The sequence below is a fragment of the Halichoeres trimaculatus genome, unplaced genomic scaffold (assembly GCF_033239565.1).
Source record: "Halichoeres trimaculatus isolate MK-OKI-2021-1 unplaced genomic scaffold, fHalTri1.1 fHalTri1_scaffold_5, whole genome shotgun sequence".
In the NCBI taxonomy this organism is placed as follows: domain Eukaryota; kingdom Metazoa; phylum Chordata; class Actinopteri; order Labriformes; family Labridae; genus Halichoeres; species Halichoeres trimaculatus.
Genome location: NW_027437183.1, coordinates 23,255,474 through 23,272,975, shown reverse-complemented (window position 1 = coordinate 23,272,975; position 17,502 = coordinate 23,255,474). Strand labels below are relative to the sequence as shown.

The following is a 17,502-nucleotide window of genomic DNA, read 5'->3' as shown; positions in this document are numbered from 1 at the left end:
CTGAAGTGGTTATAATGAAAAAATCTTCATTACAGATCAGTTTAAATGTTAAATTGTAAAAAACATGCAAGTCACAAAATATTAAAGAAAATCAGCTTTGAAAAAACTGATGCTTGCATTTATTTATGATGCATATTTTGATTTCTAGAGTGCTGATGGAACCTGTTAAGTGATTTTTATAAGGTCAAAATCTGTTTATGAGAATATTACACTGCAAAAACTGAATCCAAGCAAGTGTTTAGGTTTTGTTTTCAGTAAAAGTCCTTTAGTTAGACTTACTATCAGTCACATTCACCTGATAAGTCAGAAAAATTTTTCCTTTTCAAGGTATTAAAAGACAAAAGGACACCTGGATTGTTTCTTAAGAGTTAAAAAATGACTTTAAAAACAATTCAGCCATAATTTCTGTCTTAAATTTTTTAGAAATAAGACATTTTTTCTGGACCTGTCAGGTGGATGCGTCTCATATTAAGTCCTATAAATTATTTTAACCAAGAATAAGACATAAACACATGATTGGATTTCACTTTTTTTGCGGTGTACAGCTTTTGTTGATCAAGACTAAAATATTATTATCACACTGTGATCACATGTCCTTTGAAATCCCATTTGGTGTCAGCACAGTCAGATTTCCTCTTGCATGCTGGTCCGCTTCGATGGCTTGAAAAAGAGACTTGAAGTTTCCTGCACCAAAACCCTGCAGAGAAACCATGAAGTGAACCCACTGGAGTGCAGCAGTAAAGGTATTTACCGTTTATGACAAAGTTACACTTGTAATGAGTGATAGAAGGATGCAGAGTTGTTTTTTTTAAGTATTGTCGCCCTCACCTGGTGGTTGTGTCTCTGAATAACTTCCAAGAACACAGTGGGTCGATCCTGAACCGGTTTGGTGAAGATCTGAAGTAAATAACCGTTATCGTCATAGTCCACCAAGATCTTCAGCTCCTGGACATGAGAAAGAAAGTACAAAGACATTGAGTTAACATGCAGGGCATGAAATCACAAGGGCCTGTACCAGAAGGCTCTATCAGGGTTTAATTCAATATAGAAAATTCCTTATTTAGCTAAGTAGCATGTATGTAAGCTGCAAATTTTTCTTTATGAAGAATTATATAATTTGAATTTGAATTTGAATTTATTAAGGGATAGCCCCTTGAGATGCAGCATCTCATTTTCAAGAAACAAACAAACATAAACAGAAAACACAAGTTACATTACAACACATTCACATATAGACATACAACAGCAAAACATACAACAAATACAGACATCTTGCTCACCCTACTCCCATACACAACCCCAACCAACATACGCCTAAAATGCAAAATAGACAAAACATAACAGAGCAAAAAATGTGAACATAAAAGAAAAATAATAATAATAATAAAAGTAGAATAAAATTTTGAAGAAAATAAATCAGAAACATGAGCAGTTTGTTTTGAGATGGAAATGTAATGTTTTTCTGTAACAATAAAAAGAAGTAATAGAACGCAATAACACCTATTAATGCCATATTTTCCAGCACTAACCCCTCATTTACTCATAATTACATTAAAAAAGTAGTGCTTTAAAACCTTTAATCAAATAATGCTTTGGATTATGCCATGTATGCAGGCCATGTGGTTGAATGTGTATATATTTATACATCAATCCTCAGTGCTAACTCATCTGTCATCATAGTCATACCTGCAGCACATCCAGATCCTCCGTCACGTGGACCTTTGAGTTTTTCAGGTTCTTCCTCAGCTGGTCGTAGTAAGTATCCGGCACACTCATGAACTCCATCCCACGCTCCTTCAGGTTACGAATCTGCAAATCAGGGATCATCAAAGCATCATGACGGCTGCTTGTACCACACATCCAGAGACCAAACTGAGGAGTGTCCATGCACACTTACTGCAGTGATGATGTCTGATGTGTTCATGGCGATATGTTGCACACCTGGACCTCCATAGTACTCCACGTACTCCTGTTGGTAAAGATGTAAGGAGATGATGCTTTAAACTTTAGTGTTACTGTGGAAATTAAATGTTAAACCTTGGATTGAGAGAAACATGCCTGGATCTGAGACTTCCTCTTTCCCATCGCAGGCTCGTTAATGGGCATCTTCACCGTCTCCTCGTAGTTTGCTACAACGATGGAGCGCAGAGCACTGAACTCTGTCTGCAGCTGCTTATCATCCACTGACCAGAAGCGATGGAAGAGGAGGTTTCTTTGATACCTTTAAAAACATGAACAAGGTACCAAGAGGTGTTAGTTCAACATCCCTGAGACCTCAAACCTCGAGAGTGATTGGTTCAAATTCTCAGTTTTAATGTTTTTCTCTGGGGCCTTCAACTGTGGCCTCGTCAACTTAAATGATTGATGTTTGGAGTCATGAGCCAGTTCTTTTAGCTTCCTCACATAAAGCTCTTCCGCCTGTGTTACACCCCCTCTCAAGGATAACCAATCAGCTTGCTCATTTAGAGAGCTGCCTTCCCCTCCGCCTTACATGCCTATATGATGGGCCAAAAACAAGATCCAGATGTGGAGAGCTGCTGGAGACCCACTTAAAAAAACGCAAAGTCATTCTGATCCCTGACGCATGCCAGTAAAACAGAGTTATGTAAGAGTATGACGCCCTTTGACCCCTCCTGGCCCCCATCTTAAAGTCACATCACAATAAAGAGGAGAAAGGATCAGGTCTGCTCATTTGATTTACCATTCAACCACTGGAACCATCTCATCGTCAGGCTGATTTCCCACAACGTGATCGATGAAGTCCAGCTTTCCACTCGGCCTTCATGAGACACAGACACATATGATCATACATCAGCGTGTGTGTTGTAGTAACTCTTCTGGTTCTTTTGTTTCATCATGTCACACTCACAGTTTGGCTAACGCAGGGTCCTTGAACAGAGGAGGCTGGAAGCCTGGCAGGAATAAGCCACTGTATCCTGTCCTCTCCACAAACGTGTGTGTCGTGTCACCATACTATAGCAAAAAATTAGATTTTTAATGATGTGCAAAATTTTTCTCTCAAAACCCCCAGGTTAAATCCTGAGTGATGCATCTTACTGTTTGAAGCACAGCGAGCCGGACTTTGCCAAACTTGTCTTCCAGTGTGTAAGGCTCTTTTACAATCACGGCACCGCGTGCTTTTGCTTTCTGTAAGAGGACAGGATATGATGCACACATTTTTTTTAAATAACAATGACTTCAGCAGTGTTCATGATTGGCCATTAAATGTTCACTCAAAATAAAACATTACCTGCACAAGGAAGTCACAGTCCTGCACTGTGAAAGCGATGTCCTTCACTCCATCCCCGTGCTTAACTAAATGATCACCCATCTCTGAGAGGAGAGAAATATTCTTCAGATAAAAAATCTTGTTTAATATCAGTGTGTTATACAGTTTTTTAATGTCTGACCATGAGTTTTAAATCCACATGTGTGTAATTCAACTACAAGTATCTAAAGTTAAATGTACCCTCCTCTGAAGCACAATAAAAGCAGTAGATATGAGACAATAACTGTTTGAATAAGATATAAATGAAGAAAAATTAAAAGTGAGAGGACTGTTCATTAAAACAACAAAATTAATCTGTTTTGAGTGTATGGTTAATTTGTATATCTAAAAAAAAAAAAAACAGCGGCCAGCTTCTCAAATGTGCAAGAATTTTGTTCCCTGACACCTATCTTTCACCTCTTCTTGAAAAAGCATCATTCTTTGTTTCTGGGACATTTTAAGTTGGCTGTCAAAACATATACCTACTTGAAAACATATTAAATCAATCCTATTTCAGTTTCTTTTTTCTTTTTTTTTTTTTTTTTTTGAATTTTGAAGTCGTATAAAACTTTTTTTTCTTCTGATAAATTCATCTTTGATCAGCTGATTGGCATTTAGTACCTTTGTTTCCAGGGTTGAGAGCCGAGCAGAAGACATAAATGATCTGTGAAATAAAAATACAAGTCACATTACTACAGTTACATTAAAGCTACTTTTTAAGCTATAGAAATACATAACACATGTTACACATAGTGTCATTAGATTAAACTGTTTAAATTTATTAACAATCAAGCACCCACTCAGTCTTAACAGATGTATCTTGAGTTTCTGTTTTGCCTTTGTTATAGAAATAACAGCTTCTGATTGAGGTGTGAATTTCCTCACAGTTTGCTGTGTGTTGTGTTTTAAAACATTGTAAGCTCTTCACCTTTCCTTGTTTGACTGCATGGGACACCACATCTCGACTGCCGGTCTCCAGACCCTGGTAAGCCAGAGGCTCAAATCCCAGCTTGTTGCAGTAATATGAAGCAGCCTAAGAAAGAAAACTCACATTTAACTCACCTCTTTTGTCATACATTGGTGAGAACTATAACTCAGGTACTCTAGTGGCGCCATCTCCTGGTGACCAGTGGGGAATGACTCAGATTTAGCCATGTAAAACACATTCATATGTGGTATTACACACTGTGCCCCCTCCACCCCTCAGGAGAACCAATGGCTTCTCTGGTTGCATGGTCTGCCTCTCCATCTGAGAGCGTCTGGATGAAAAGATTCATGTGGATGAAGAAGTGGAAAGTTAACCTACCTGTTTCGCATTTCCGACCCAGAACGTTAAGTGATCGAAGCAGAGGAACCTGCCCTGCTCGTGCTGCAGACAGAAGAAAATGACATAAGTGTCTTTAAAAACTTTGTTGGTGTAAGTTTAGACTTTTGTGCAAAGCCAAGGAGAAACATTTCTTATTTTAAAACATGCAGACAAAAGGATTGTATTTCAGCCTGATTAAAGATGAGTATCAATGTGGAGCCGTATAAAATAATCTGTTTAATAAACAATTTAATAGGTTACCTACCTTTTCACCTTTATCTGTATATGTTGTCTAAAAAGAAAAATACACATCATAAAGTCAGTCTCATGCCTACAAAATGTTCACACAAACATTCCCTGAGGTTAAAAAAATGAAAACTCAAGATCTCTCAATTTAACAACAGAAAAGAGTCAAAATCATTCTAAAAGTGAAGAGTAACTCACCATTTTGCTCTGTTGACCTGATCTGACTGTCACAATGAAAAGTACAATGATGCCCTGAATTTAAAAGCTGAGGTTTCACTGAATCCACACCCACAACTGATGAGGAGGGGAGACGAAGGAGGTGGAGGACAAGGATGATGAGGAGGAGGCGGGTGAAGCAGGGAAGTATTGATGCTATTTTCATTTTCTTCTGTTATGCAATGATTACTCTGAAAAAACAAGACAACACACCACACGTCAGAAAAGAGCTCACCATCAGTTCTCTATTTTTTTTTTACTCATTTAACAATAAATGTTGAAGGCCCTTTAAAAAGTTATAAAGCTTTCTTTCATCAAAATATGCTTTAATAAATCCATTTTTCTATAGGAATACAGAAAAACTGTTGGTGCACAAGGGTTTTGTATTACAGCTGCACATTTGTAGAGGTCCAGATGTTAGTGTTTAGTGGTGAGAGGAGGCTCACATATGCTGCACTCTCATTGGCTCGCTGGATTTGAGCTGAGTGAGCCATGGTGTGTCTTAAAACGCCCCCATCCCATCATCCACAGATCTTATTCCAATAATTTTGACCACTCATGATGAAAATAAGTCAAAAGTAGTACACGCTTATCAAAGCTTAGTAAAAATGCATTTAGTTACAAAATGTGTTGATACTCTATTGTTTTTTTTTTCTTCAAATTTGGGTTGAAATAAGTGGATTTCAGTGCAACTGTTGGCACACTCACTTAGACATGAAAAAGTGTGTGAGAACTGAGGGACAGCAGAGCAGTTCAAAGTTGACCCACTACAGTCTATTTCTATAAATGTTGCATGCAAAGAATGCTATGAAACAAGAAAAATAAAAAAAAATATGGCACATTTTGAAACATTAATACTATATAACATACTATTCTTATTACATTTATATATATACATTCTTGTGATATATATATATATATATATATATATATATATATATATATATATATATATATATATATATATATATATATATATATATATATATATATATATATATAATATTTTATCTAGCTCTCAGATTAATCAACCAGATGTCAAGTATCTGAGTCTGATAGGTCAAAACTTTTGCTAATGTTAATTGATTGTTAATAAAATAGAGCATTGCCAGAGACGACCAGACTGAGGACAGAGACAGCTCAAAAGAGGCAAAGCCCAGGTTTTTAGCATTACAAAGAAAGGAGCTCCATGACTGTCCTCTGAAACTTTAACATCAGTTCCCCGGCAATTACTGCCTCTGTCTGGAGTCTGAAAAGCGCTTATGCAGATTCACATCTCCAAACCAAGAGCCCCGCTCTGCTAATTACCTGTGCCTGGTGAACAACCTGAATGAATTTTATTTTCACTTTGAAATACAATGGGACAGTCCTGACACCATCCTCCATGGCTCCATCAAGCATAAGTGAAGAGGCTCCACCTTCCCCAACACAGCAGAGGCTCAGGCCTCTTCACCCCTTCAACAGTGAGGGTGTTCTTTCATACTTAAAAGAGGCATTAACAGAACTAGATTACAGAACCGTGTGAAGCAGCCGGGCCAGACTCAGGTGCTGTTTACACGACAACGGTTTTAGGGTGAAACGCAAAAGTTTTGTTGAGTTTCAGCCTCACATTTACACTAAAACGGCGTTTCAGCCGACCTAAAACGCAAACTTCTGAAAACGGCCACCAGGGTGGGATTTTTCTGAAACGCTCCCAACACCGTTGCCCTGTTTACCGTGCGTTTTCAGTGGAAACGCTGACGTCACACTCTGTCTCGCGCGCGCGCGCATACAACAAGACAACAGTACCGTTGTTACGATCGCCGCGAACTACCGTGTTGTGCTTGTGCGGCTCAATCTGCCGTGTCTGCTGACTGTCTGTCAACAAAATGTGCAGTATGCCCCAATACACCAGATGATCGGCTCAACTCTACTTCGGTGGAGATCTCCCAAAAGCGGCTTCTGGACAAGACAGTTATAGCACCACCTACAGGCCTGACGTGCCTACTACAGCGTTTTCAGTCCATCAACGTTTCCGTGTAAATACAGATTTTTTTCACTGTGCTTTCACAGCGTTTTAGCGTTTTCAGATAAAGCGTTGTCGTGTAAACGGGGCCGGATGAGTCTATCCTCACCTCCCCAATCACCATTTGGTACAAGCTGCAGCGTATCATTTGCTCTGCAGAGAAGCTGATTGGCTGCAGCCTGCCACCTGTCCTGGGCCTGTACTCCTCCATGACCCTGGGGTGAACAGGAAGGATTTTGGATGACCCCTTTCACCCTGGGCATTAAGTATTTGAAAGACTCCCTTCTGGCTGGGGGCTGAAGTCCAAAAACCGCACAACCCTGAAATGGTTTCTTCCCATCTGCGGCTGGTCTCATCAACAAGGCCCCCAGGACGACGTAGGCCGAAATCAGCTGAGTGATGAAATGCACAAGTTAACCCGCAGGGGGCACTGATGCTGAGGAAAAGTTCTGACAACATATGGAGTCTTTGTGATTTTTAGGAACTTCTTACAAATATTTCCTCACTATATCATTCCTTCCATGGCAAACAATACTGTGAAGGGGAGACTGGGGACAGTTGTAACACTTCTGATGATTGCGTCTCTAACTTTGAGCTCTTTTAAACTCAGTGCATATAAACTGCTGTACAAACTGGCTTTAAGTGTCTGCTGATAAATGGCCTAGAAACTGCCTGTGCAACACAAACAGAAAATGCGTGGCTTCATCTCTAAAACAGGGGTGAAATGTTACAACTGACCCCATAATCTGGGTCAGTTGTAACATACTTAAGGGTGAAATGTAACATGATGAAATAAAGATAATGACCAAGACTTAAGATGTTAAAAGCTTTTTCTTTTTTTCTTTTTTTCAAAACTAAAAACACAGCTGAAGTACTGCAGGGTAACTTGACTTTGGCCCTATAACCTAGAATATATCATGTCTAATAGATGAGTGAAAAAGACTTTTTTAATCAACATGATAAATAGTTTCCTTTAAAACCAGTCAAAAATTTAAATGTGTTCTACCCCCTCAAGGATTATCATTTGACTAAAGGCAGATGAAGTTTTTTTTTATTGAAATAATACATTTAGGCACATTAAGGTTGCCAATTTATCAAATGTGGCACAAGTAACATTACAAACAAAACAATACAGCAATTTTTTTAAACAGATTATGTGAAAGGGGTTAATAACCCCCCCCCCCCCAAAAAAAAAAAAAAATTATGAATAAATAGATAACTAAAAAATAAATAAATAAATAAATAAATAAATAAATAAATAAAATAAAGTAAAATAAAATAAAATAATAATTTCTGGCTATTTTTGATGGATCAGACTTTACAGGGATACACTACAGTAATATGAAAATTTAATAATAAAACTGTACAAAAGGTGACAGTGTGCACTGGAGGGGTGTGGCACTCCTTGAGTACAAGTGTCATGGGCCCACAAATGACATGTCAGGCACTCAACCGATTTTTTTTTAAATGTTAGAGCTTACCCCAAGCAAGTTTGTTACAGCTGTTCCTGAGCGCTTTATGATGAGCTAGCTTAGCCTACAGCTAACAGCAAAAACATTACCACAATCTGAATGAAAGAAAACTAAACAGACAAATAATCATAATGATGTACATTTGATGAGTCCAACCACAAAGCAGTCTGGGTGATCAAAAAAAGTTGTAACACAAAAATGACTCTCTTATCTTAAAATTATGTTTTCCCTCACAAATGTAGCTGTGTCTGCTCCAGGGCACTACTTCTTCACATGTAGGCTAACTAAACTGTGTTCCTGTTTGGAGCAAATGCAAGTGTTACAGCTGTCCCTGGTCTCCCCTGCTGTACTTGTACTCCTGTTCTTACTCAGGTATTCTAAAGAAACCCTGTTCTGTTTTGTTTTGTTTTTTTTTGACGGAGCTCTCAATCAGAGTAAACAGATATGTGAGTTGTGTGTCTCAGCTTGACAGCTCCCTCAGGAACATTTAGGCCCGCCCCTCTGCGCCATCAGTGCGACCATCCCCGAGGAGCTTTGTTTTTCACATAGTCACCAAGAGGTTTAGTGTTGTCATGGGATGCAAATCCACGCTCTCACACAGACCAAGATACAAAACGTGCTGAATTGTACAAGAATTATCAACTGAGTCACATAATTTAGGCTGTTAGATGCTGTTACAGTGTGACACATAAAGGTTTTGGTACTTTTAGGTCCTGTAAGGTAGAGTGAGGCTTAAGTTGCTTCCAGCTTGTGTGGTTATCCTGACTTCTATTTTTTGGAAGGAAAATTATCTGTTGTTGACAGACTTGATGTTCCAGCTGATTAATTTGCATTTCTGTTACATAACCATTATGTGTTTGTACATCATACTGCATAGATTTCCCCTGACGTTTGGCCTCTCTGGGGATCGACACCAACAACAACACTCCTCACATCATCATAGTAGCTCAGTCGAAGGTAGCAGACGGCCCTAACAAGAGGTCAGAATGAGTAAATTTCTCTCTCAGACTAATCCACAGATTTTGGTGAATGGTGAACAGGAGCAACACCAGGATGGCAACTCTGCAGTAGAAGAGCACATCTCCTCCTCTTCCCCCATCAGTCTGGAGGAAGAGTGTTTAGAAGAAAGCACCGACAAGGAGAAGCAGGCAAGGATGCAGTCTGTTTTACAACAGGTACGTGACCGCATCAGATCTCAGGTGGGTGCGAAGGCCCAGAAGAGCAGCATACTGGAGCTGGTGCAGAGAGTCAGAGAGATGGAGACTGCTCAGATAAATGAAACTGAAGTTGTAGATGTCAGCAGTGCGGACAAGACACAAGAGACTCTGACTGATAAGAGCCAAAATCAGATGGAGCTGAAGGAGTCGGAGCTGTGTGCAGTTTTTGAAGAGAAGCTGGAAGCCATGGAAAAAGCTTTACGGGAGGAGTTTGAGGGGCAGATTACTCAGGTGCGTAAAGAGATGCAGGTTTACACCGACCAGGCCTTGAAGGACTTGGAAAGTAAACTGCAGAACCAACAACCTCACAACCCACATCAGACAAATCTCAGAGAGCAACCAGAGAGCAGAGGGTCTGAAAAGAAGCAGAAACCTTCAGCAGCTGCATCTCTGGCCTCCAGAAGAGGAAGAGTCCTGACCCGGACCATGACCACCATCATCCCCAAAACATGCGCCCCCGTCATAGTCTGTCCACGAGCCAAATCAGAGACACTGAGTTCCTCGAAGGGTGAAAGCTCTCGAATTTTACTGAGGGATCCAGTGCTCTCCCATGCAGGCCGCAGGCTGTGTCAGAGCTGCAGGCCGCTACCGCCAGCATGCCCCCCACTACATCAGCGCAAGAAGCCGCTCCAGGCAAAAACTAAACCTACAAAGTGACTCACGTAAAAGAGAAAATGCTATGATTATTTACACAACTGGCCTCCTCACAAAGCAGGACCATGATTCTCTTATTGCTTGTGTCCTGTTGTTGGCTGCCTGCTTCTACTGTCTGTGAAAGGATTTCCTGGTTTACTGACATTATATCAAACCTTATTTCTTTCTTTGTGTAGACAAGAAAGTTTACAGATTGTGAATATGATGGTAGAGAAAAACAGTGTGAGCAGAGACACCTCCAGTCTTAAATCTTTCACGAGACTCCTTTTTTAATATTGGGAATAAACAATAAAATATATTATGGCTTTGCACACTGTTTTACTGCCCCATTGTCGTCTTTCTTTGAAAAATAACATCTATTAAATGCTATTATGAACATCTTTTTTCCCTGCAGTGACAAATTATCAAATAAAGGGCTTGTTGTACAACTGTGGTTATCAGCCATTATTAAAAAGGAGCGCCAAGTGCTTAATTTATATCACAGTACAAAAGAACGCAACATTGTGACCCAATTATGTAAACCGACTGGTCTCTACGGTGGCCGGCAGGCGTCAGAGGATTTACAGAAATAAGAACACGCATGCAAACGGAACAACTCGAATGCTACAACGTAACAGAAGTACAGCGGAGGTCAGTTATCCCAGCAGACAGAGAGAAGTTGTGAAAGTAAGTAAATGATCATTGCTTTTTTAAAGAGCCTGTAAAGAGTTTGAAAGTGATCTTGAAGTCTCCCTTCAAGATGCCTGATCGTAATCCACACCTAAAAATGAGATTATCAGCGCCAATATTGCTGGTAACAGGTTATTTTAAATTGCGACAATCTGGTCCTGGTCGTGTCGGATTGATTTACGGCACGTCTAGGTCTCTATGACAACACGTTGGCTGACTTTAGTTGAGAGAAGAGTTAAAACATAGAAATATGTTTTTCTCTGCTAAAAACGTTTTCTATAACTAATTGTGTAGTGATGGTGGACACAGGGGCCTAACTGTCAGACAGAAAAAGGACAGATGAGCCAAAGAAAGCTAAAGTGATACAGCCCAAGCTAAAGGCTAATCTCCAAACCGTTGATCTGATGTTTGATCCGATCTCCTTTTAATTCCACAACAAACACATGCCTCTCTAAAAGTAATTGACAACAGTGTGCGGAAACTCCGGGCAACAAAGTGGCGAGGGACAACAGATCCTCCTAATAATTATGCTAACTTTCTGACATGACTGGTCCATAAAGCAACATATAAACTGACACCTTACAGGTTAATATAGAAATATAAGTACCACGGAGGGTATCACCGTGAGACCACTACTAAGCTACGTTTATCATAGCTGAAATTAAACAAGACAACCGTCTTTGACTTGATTTCACATGTTGGGATAACTTACCTCTTAACTTCCGTTGTGGCTGTAGGTCCGTTGTGGCTTTTACCGAACTAGGTTTAAACCCAGTCTATGGTTTAAACACAAAGTTAAAAAAAAAAAAAAAAAAAAAAAAAAAAACTCAACCATAGACCTGAGTATCTCCAAACAAATCCAGTAGGCCTACATACTTTGAATAATGATTAACTAAAAAATATGGTGAAAGTAAAAATAAATTCAGTTCCATCTTCTGTGCATAGAGCTAATGTGATGAAAAGTCACATCTGGGCCTACAGTAAAAGTATCTAGTAGTAGCTGCACCACAATTTGACCACTGGATGGCAGCAAATCATTGGTTGGTCATAAGACTGGCATCTAACGAAACAAAACCATCTGTGTCACCTCTGCACACAGGAGCAATCGTAACACTGCTGTATGAGTGTTGAAGATGCAAAAAAGTACATAATTTTATAAAAGTATGATAATCTTTTCATTTTTAAGCTTTTTTTCCATGTGCAAAACTTGGGTATGTTACTATTATGAAGAGATCAGTGACTGACTGGGTGTTGCGTAGTTTACTTTGAATATGTTTTTCATCTTGTCACTTGTTGTAGATAGTGTCCAGTGTTAACTTAGCATGGAGTATACCTGAGTAAACCTGAAAAGCAGAACTCCCCCAATTTATATAGATTTCTTTCTGGACTGTCTTGATATTTGTTCCCTTACTTCAGCAAAACTGTTGTATGATGTTTGTTTTTGTAAGGGCTCAGGTGATGCAGACTCTGTCTTCTCCTCGTGTCGACCTGAGCACCTGAGTGCTTCCAGCAGCTGATCTGGCACTAGGACCAGTCAGTGACAGGGGAGGCATTTAGCCTCTAAAGCAGGCTCAGGAGCCGTGTGCCTCGAGGCGGGCCTTTCACAATGGAAGGGATAGAGAAGGGTGTGAAGAGGAGCTTTGTGTCTCTGGGATGATGAGCCCTGAGCAACCAACCATATCCGGAGGGGACGAGAGCCCAGCACATTCAGGACTGGCCAAACCACGCTGACCACGGAAGCAGCATCTCTTGCTTAACGATATCGACCTCCAACAGCAGCAGCAGCAGCAAGGCCATTGATATTCAGTGTGGACAGTCTGTGCTGCAAATATTTATCCCTGCATCACACAAAATTACTACTGGAGAGGATTATGGGCACCAATGTTTTCAGCCACTTTTGAGCCTCTGGTGTATGAAAACCCTCTTAGAATATTGTTTTATTTAGCCAAACTTGATTCAATTTGATTCCCTAAACACACAATACATTATAGTGGTTATAGGGGAGGCCGGAGACAGTTGAAATATTTACAACATTTCTGTCCCTAACATTGAGCTCTTTCAATCCAGTGTGTTCAAACTGCTGTACAAACCAGCTCCAAGTGTCTGCTGATAAATGACCTAGACCAGGCATGGGCAAACTAAGGCTCGGGGGCCACATGCGGCCCATTAAACGTTTTAATCCGGCCCGCCGAACTTGAACAAATTAAATGAATAAACCTTGTTAATGTTTTATTTTCCCTGCAATTCTGATGTTTTCTATATAGAGAGTTCACATTTAATATCAAAATATCACACAAACAATTTTGACACAATCTTTTATAATTTTTTGTTTTTTTTCATTTTGAAAACCAGGACAAAAAAAATGCCTTTTTCTGTTTTTCTGTAATTCCATTTTTCCATTTTGGTTTTAAAACAAAAAAACAAGTCAGTTTTTTCGTTTTTTAGATTTTGTTTTGAAACAGATTAACGAAAGAATAAACCATACACTGATCAAAAATCCCATGATAATTCCATTCTCTCATATTCTAATTTTAATTTCAAAACAAAATCAAAACAGTGAAAAATAGACCGTTACATGTTTTCTGATTATTTGTTTTGAAAACGAAAAATTGAATAACAAGTCGTTATCCGTTTTCCGATTTTGGATTCTAAAATGGATATGGAATGAACGAATGATACCCTGATAGTTACCAAAGCACTCCATCCATCTGCCTCTGGTCCGGCCCCTTTGTCAAATGTTAGAACCCATTGTGGCCCACGAATCAAAAAGTTTGCCCACCCCTGGTCTATAGCATCATATTTCTATGCGGGACAGACTTAAGGGCAGTGCACCTGACTTGGCATTGACACTGCCTGTGCATCACAAACAGAAAATGCATGGCTTAATCTTAAACACAAGATGTGAAATATTATATCAGACCCCATAGTCTGGGTCAGCTGTAACATACCTTGGAGTGAAAAGTAACATGATGAAATGATGACTGTGATCAAGACTCTAGATATTGTTTTTTGTTTTTTTTGGATTTTCTTTTTAAAAACTTTTATACAAAACTGCTGTGGCTCTGCAGAGTAAAGAACATTGCCCTTTAACACCACATGTATCATATTTAAATTAGTTTCAAAGACTTTTATCTCCTTAGCATATTTAATAGTTTCCTTAAAAACTTGTCAAAAGAGGTTTTTTTTATGTGTTCTACCCTCTTTAGGATTATCATTTAACTACAGGCAGCTGAAGTTGTATTTTGGCCCTTTTCAAAAGATGAATCCCATTAAATCATTCAAACATTTTTCTTTTTAGAAGCTTCATTGCTAATTTTCAAGAAGTTATAAGAGTAACATCTTAATTTTTACTTGAAAAAAAAAGTATTTCCTGCATTGAAAGAATACACATTTTACCAAAAACTTTTCTTGGGGGTATGTGCCTTGTTTGTTTGTTGGTGCAAGTGTCAGACAGACAGTGCAGATGGCAACCATAGACTGTAAAAAAAAAAAAAGATGGATGTCCACTTGCTCGGCTTGAAGTGAGGTCTCCTCATAAACTGCTCCCCCTGGTGGCTAGCTGCAGGAAAGGTTAAAAAAATGGCTTTCCAGCCATTCCAGATGGGCTGTGGTCAAACTTAAAAAAATAAATAAATATTCCTCGTAGAAATGTTTCTCACATCCGATTGTTGTGGTGATTTCAAGATATTATTTGCCTGTTTTGTGGTTCTCTTTTTTTCGGAAAAGTTTGGTTTATATTAGCAATTTGTTTAACGATGATTGACAGCTGCTGTTCTTGTGTATTTTTTGTGTGGATTGTAAAATATGTAGGGAGGTAGGGTCAAGAAGTGATTAGACTCTCAAAAGAAAAACAACATATGTTTTTTGTCACCTAGCTCCACTCAGATTCTTCCAGAATCCCTCATCGTCTCTACTGCACAGACTCTGGCTGCGAACTGCTGCAATGGCTGCGCCTGTGACGGGGGAAATTTGGCTTCAAAACTGTACAATGATAAATGGCGGAGCCACGCTGTCCACTCTATATACAATCCATGGTGGTAACAGTATGGTATTGCTCTTCTGGGGTACAAGCTTCATGGATCCACAGATGACGTGTCGTACACTTTACCCATTTTCTAAATGTAACAACTTACCCCCCAAAAAGTTTTTTTTACGACTTTGCCTGAGTTTATTAACATGGAGCCTGCTTAGCTTACAGCTGACATCTAAAACATTACCACAAACAGTCTGAAAGAAAGAAAACTAAACAGAAAATTAATCAACACATTGTTTGTTTGGTGAGTTCAACTAAAAATCACGCTGTGTAATCCCAAAACTATTTTCAGCCAAAAGAAAATTACTTTTCTACCCCAACTTTATGTTTTCCTGCAAAATTTAAGCTGTTTCTGCCTCAGAGTTTTAATTCTTCACATGTGGACTAAGGATTAAACTGTAAACATCCAGAGTGATTCAGGTAATGCTTAAACATTTTTTTTCTGATTGAAGCAATGACAGGTGTTACAACTGTCCCTGGTCTCCCCTAATAGTGCAGTAAGGAACATTTTAAACTCATAGAACCAATAATTAATTGATGCAAATTAATATCAGTATCTTGAGTTTCTGCAGAAACCATTTTGAAAAAGAACCCTGGCAGATGTATTTTAACAGCAGTGAGGCTTTGGGGAGCCTTCTTGAACATAACTGTAAAGTAATGTTTTATTTATGTGTGGGAATGTCCTTCTCAAACTAAAGATGAGTTAAACTTAAGAGACGATGTGTCTTTGCTGCTGAAAAATTCTGAGACTAAGGCAGTTTTACCATGAGGGGGGGCTTGCCTTGAGGGGATTTTGGACCCCCCATGAAAAACGTTGCATTGGGCTCACCACTTCAACACCACCAATGCTTACAGTAGAAGTGTCCTTTCTCTTCTTCAGCACCCCTAGCTTTGACCTAAAGTCAGAATTCATGTGAACACCTACAAAGAGAAACAGTTTTCTAACATGCTGCATATGTTTGAAATTAGGCTCATGCTTTGTCTCCTCTAAGCTGACTTAAGTCCTTACAGTCAGATGTAGTTAGTGCAGTGACGGGTGGAGTGGACGTGACCCTGAACAACAGCGAATAACAATGACAGGGAGGAGAGGTCCGTTTGAAAAGACCTGATTTCCTAATCACCTTCTGTAACATGCCAAAAGATAACATCAGTACCATGGAAACACTGATCTCATGTAAACGCTGCACTTTTCTCAGCTGTTGTTCTCTCAGCTCTGAACGATTACAGCAAGAGGCCACTTCCAGGTTATAGACGGATTAGAAACAAGCTGATTTCAGGAGTGATTCCTCTGTGATTTACAGCCATCACACAGAGGGAGACGAAGGAGGAGCAGGGTGCTGTGATAGTGTGTATTGGGGGCTTGGATGGCCATTTTTCTGTGACATGATTAGACATGTTTCACCTCATTACTTGTGAGACGTTGTTGATAAGATTCAGGGGGACTTGGCTCTGAATCAAGGGCCTGTTGAACATTTTATTGATCACAATCAGCGTCCAGATTGATTTAATCCTTGTTTTATTTAATAACAAGAAAGATCAGGAGACAGGCTCTGTGGTAGGAAAACCAAAAAGCAAGAGTAGAGTTTTACTTTTATTCCTCTTTCTTTTTGTGTAAAATTTTTGTCATTGGACCTACACTTTTCAGTGATTCATCAGTATTTGTTAAGTTTTCTTTGTAAAATGTCAGAAAGTAACAAACATGTCAACTTTCAAGTATTTTTGGGAAAAAAAAACACCTTGCAATATGTAGCCTTTTGTTATAGTGTGTGAAAACTAGCGTGCAGGTAAGTAAGAGATCAATTCAACTAAATAAACTGCTTATTTCACAGTTTGTTCATCAAGTCAACTGGACTTGTTTATGTGGATCAGAGGGTCTTTTGTCTAGACTGATCCTGGGCTAACACTCAGACTACAGACTCAGACTCTTTATGTTATTAACTGTACAGTTTGAGCCTTAATCCTCTGGACAGTTACTCGTCACAAAGCTGTCAACACTGAGCTTGAGCTTGACGTCTGTTTTTATTCAAAATCCTGCCTGTTTGCATATGTTGGGTTTTCTAAAGAGGATCAGAGGGTTTGTTACAGTGTCTGGCATCTCTACAAGTGGCCTCACAGGCATATTTAAAAACAAACAAAAAGTTTTGCATTAACTGTCCTGTAACTCATATATAGACTACAGAGAAGGGAAGTACAGGGTTAGTCATCACACTACCTACTCTGGAGTGAAAAATTAAAATATTTCAATAGTAATAACTACAAGTGAAGCATAAGGTGTCGGCTTGAAATTTGTCTCCCTCTCATTTTCCAACTAATTATAAGAAAGAGATAATGAACTCTCAAGGACACTCTTGCACATTGTGACAGCCAATCCCATCATGAGGATGGTTGTCACACAGTTTGGGGTTGTTTATCACAG

The 17,502-nt window shown here is 39.2% G+C and overlaps 1 protein-coding gene across 1 annotated transcript; it reads right to left on the bottom strand.

The window, feature by feature from the left end:
• Positions 1 to 457: 457 nt before the first annotated feature.
• hpdb (4-hydroxyphenylpyruvate dioxygenase b) lies at positions 458 to 11,834 on the bottom strand. The gene is made up of 15 exons (XM_074670769.1): positions 11,766 to 11,834; positions 5,019 to 5,227; positions 4,840 to 4,866; positions 4,575 to 4,637; positions 4,197 to 4,301; positions 3,890 to 3,932; positions 3,251 to 3,333; positions 3,058 to 3,147; positions 2,870 to 2,973; positions 2,702 to 2,779; positions 2,059 to 2,221; positions 1,898 to 1,969; positions 1,687 to 1,809; positions 829 to 945; positions 458 to 697 (listed from the first exon to the last, which is right to left on the bottom strand). The coding sequence occupies exons 2-15, from the start codon at positions 5,019 to 5,021 to the stop codon at positions 587 to 589; spliced, it is 1,182 nt and encodes a 393-aa protein (XP_074526870.1). The 5' UTR covers positions 5,022 to 5,227; positions 11,766 to 11,834; the 3' UTR covers positions 458 to 586.
• Positions 11,835 to 17,502: the final 5,668 nt, after the last annotated feature.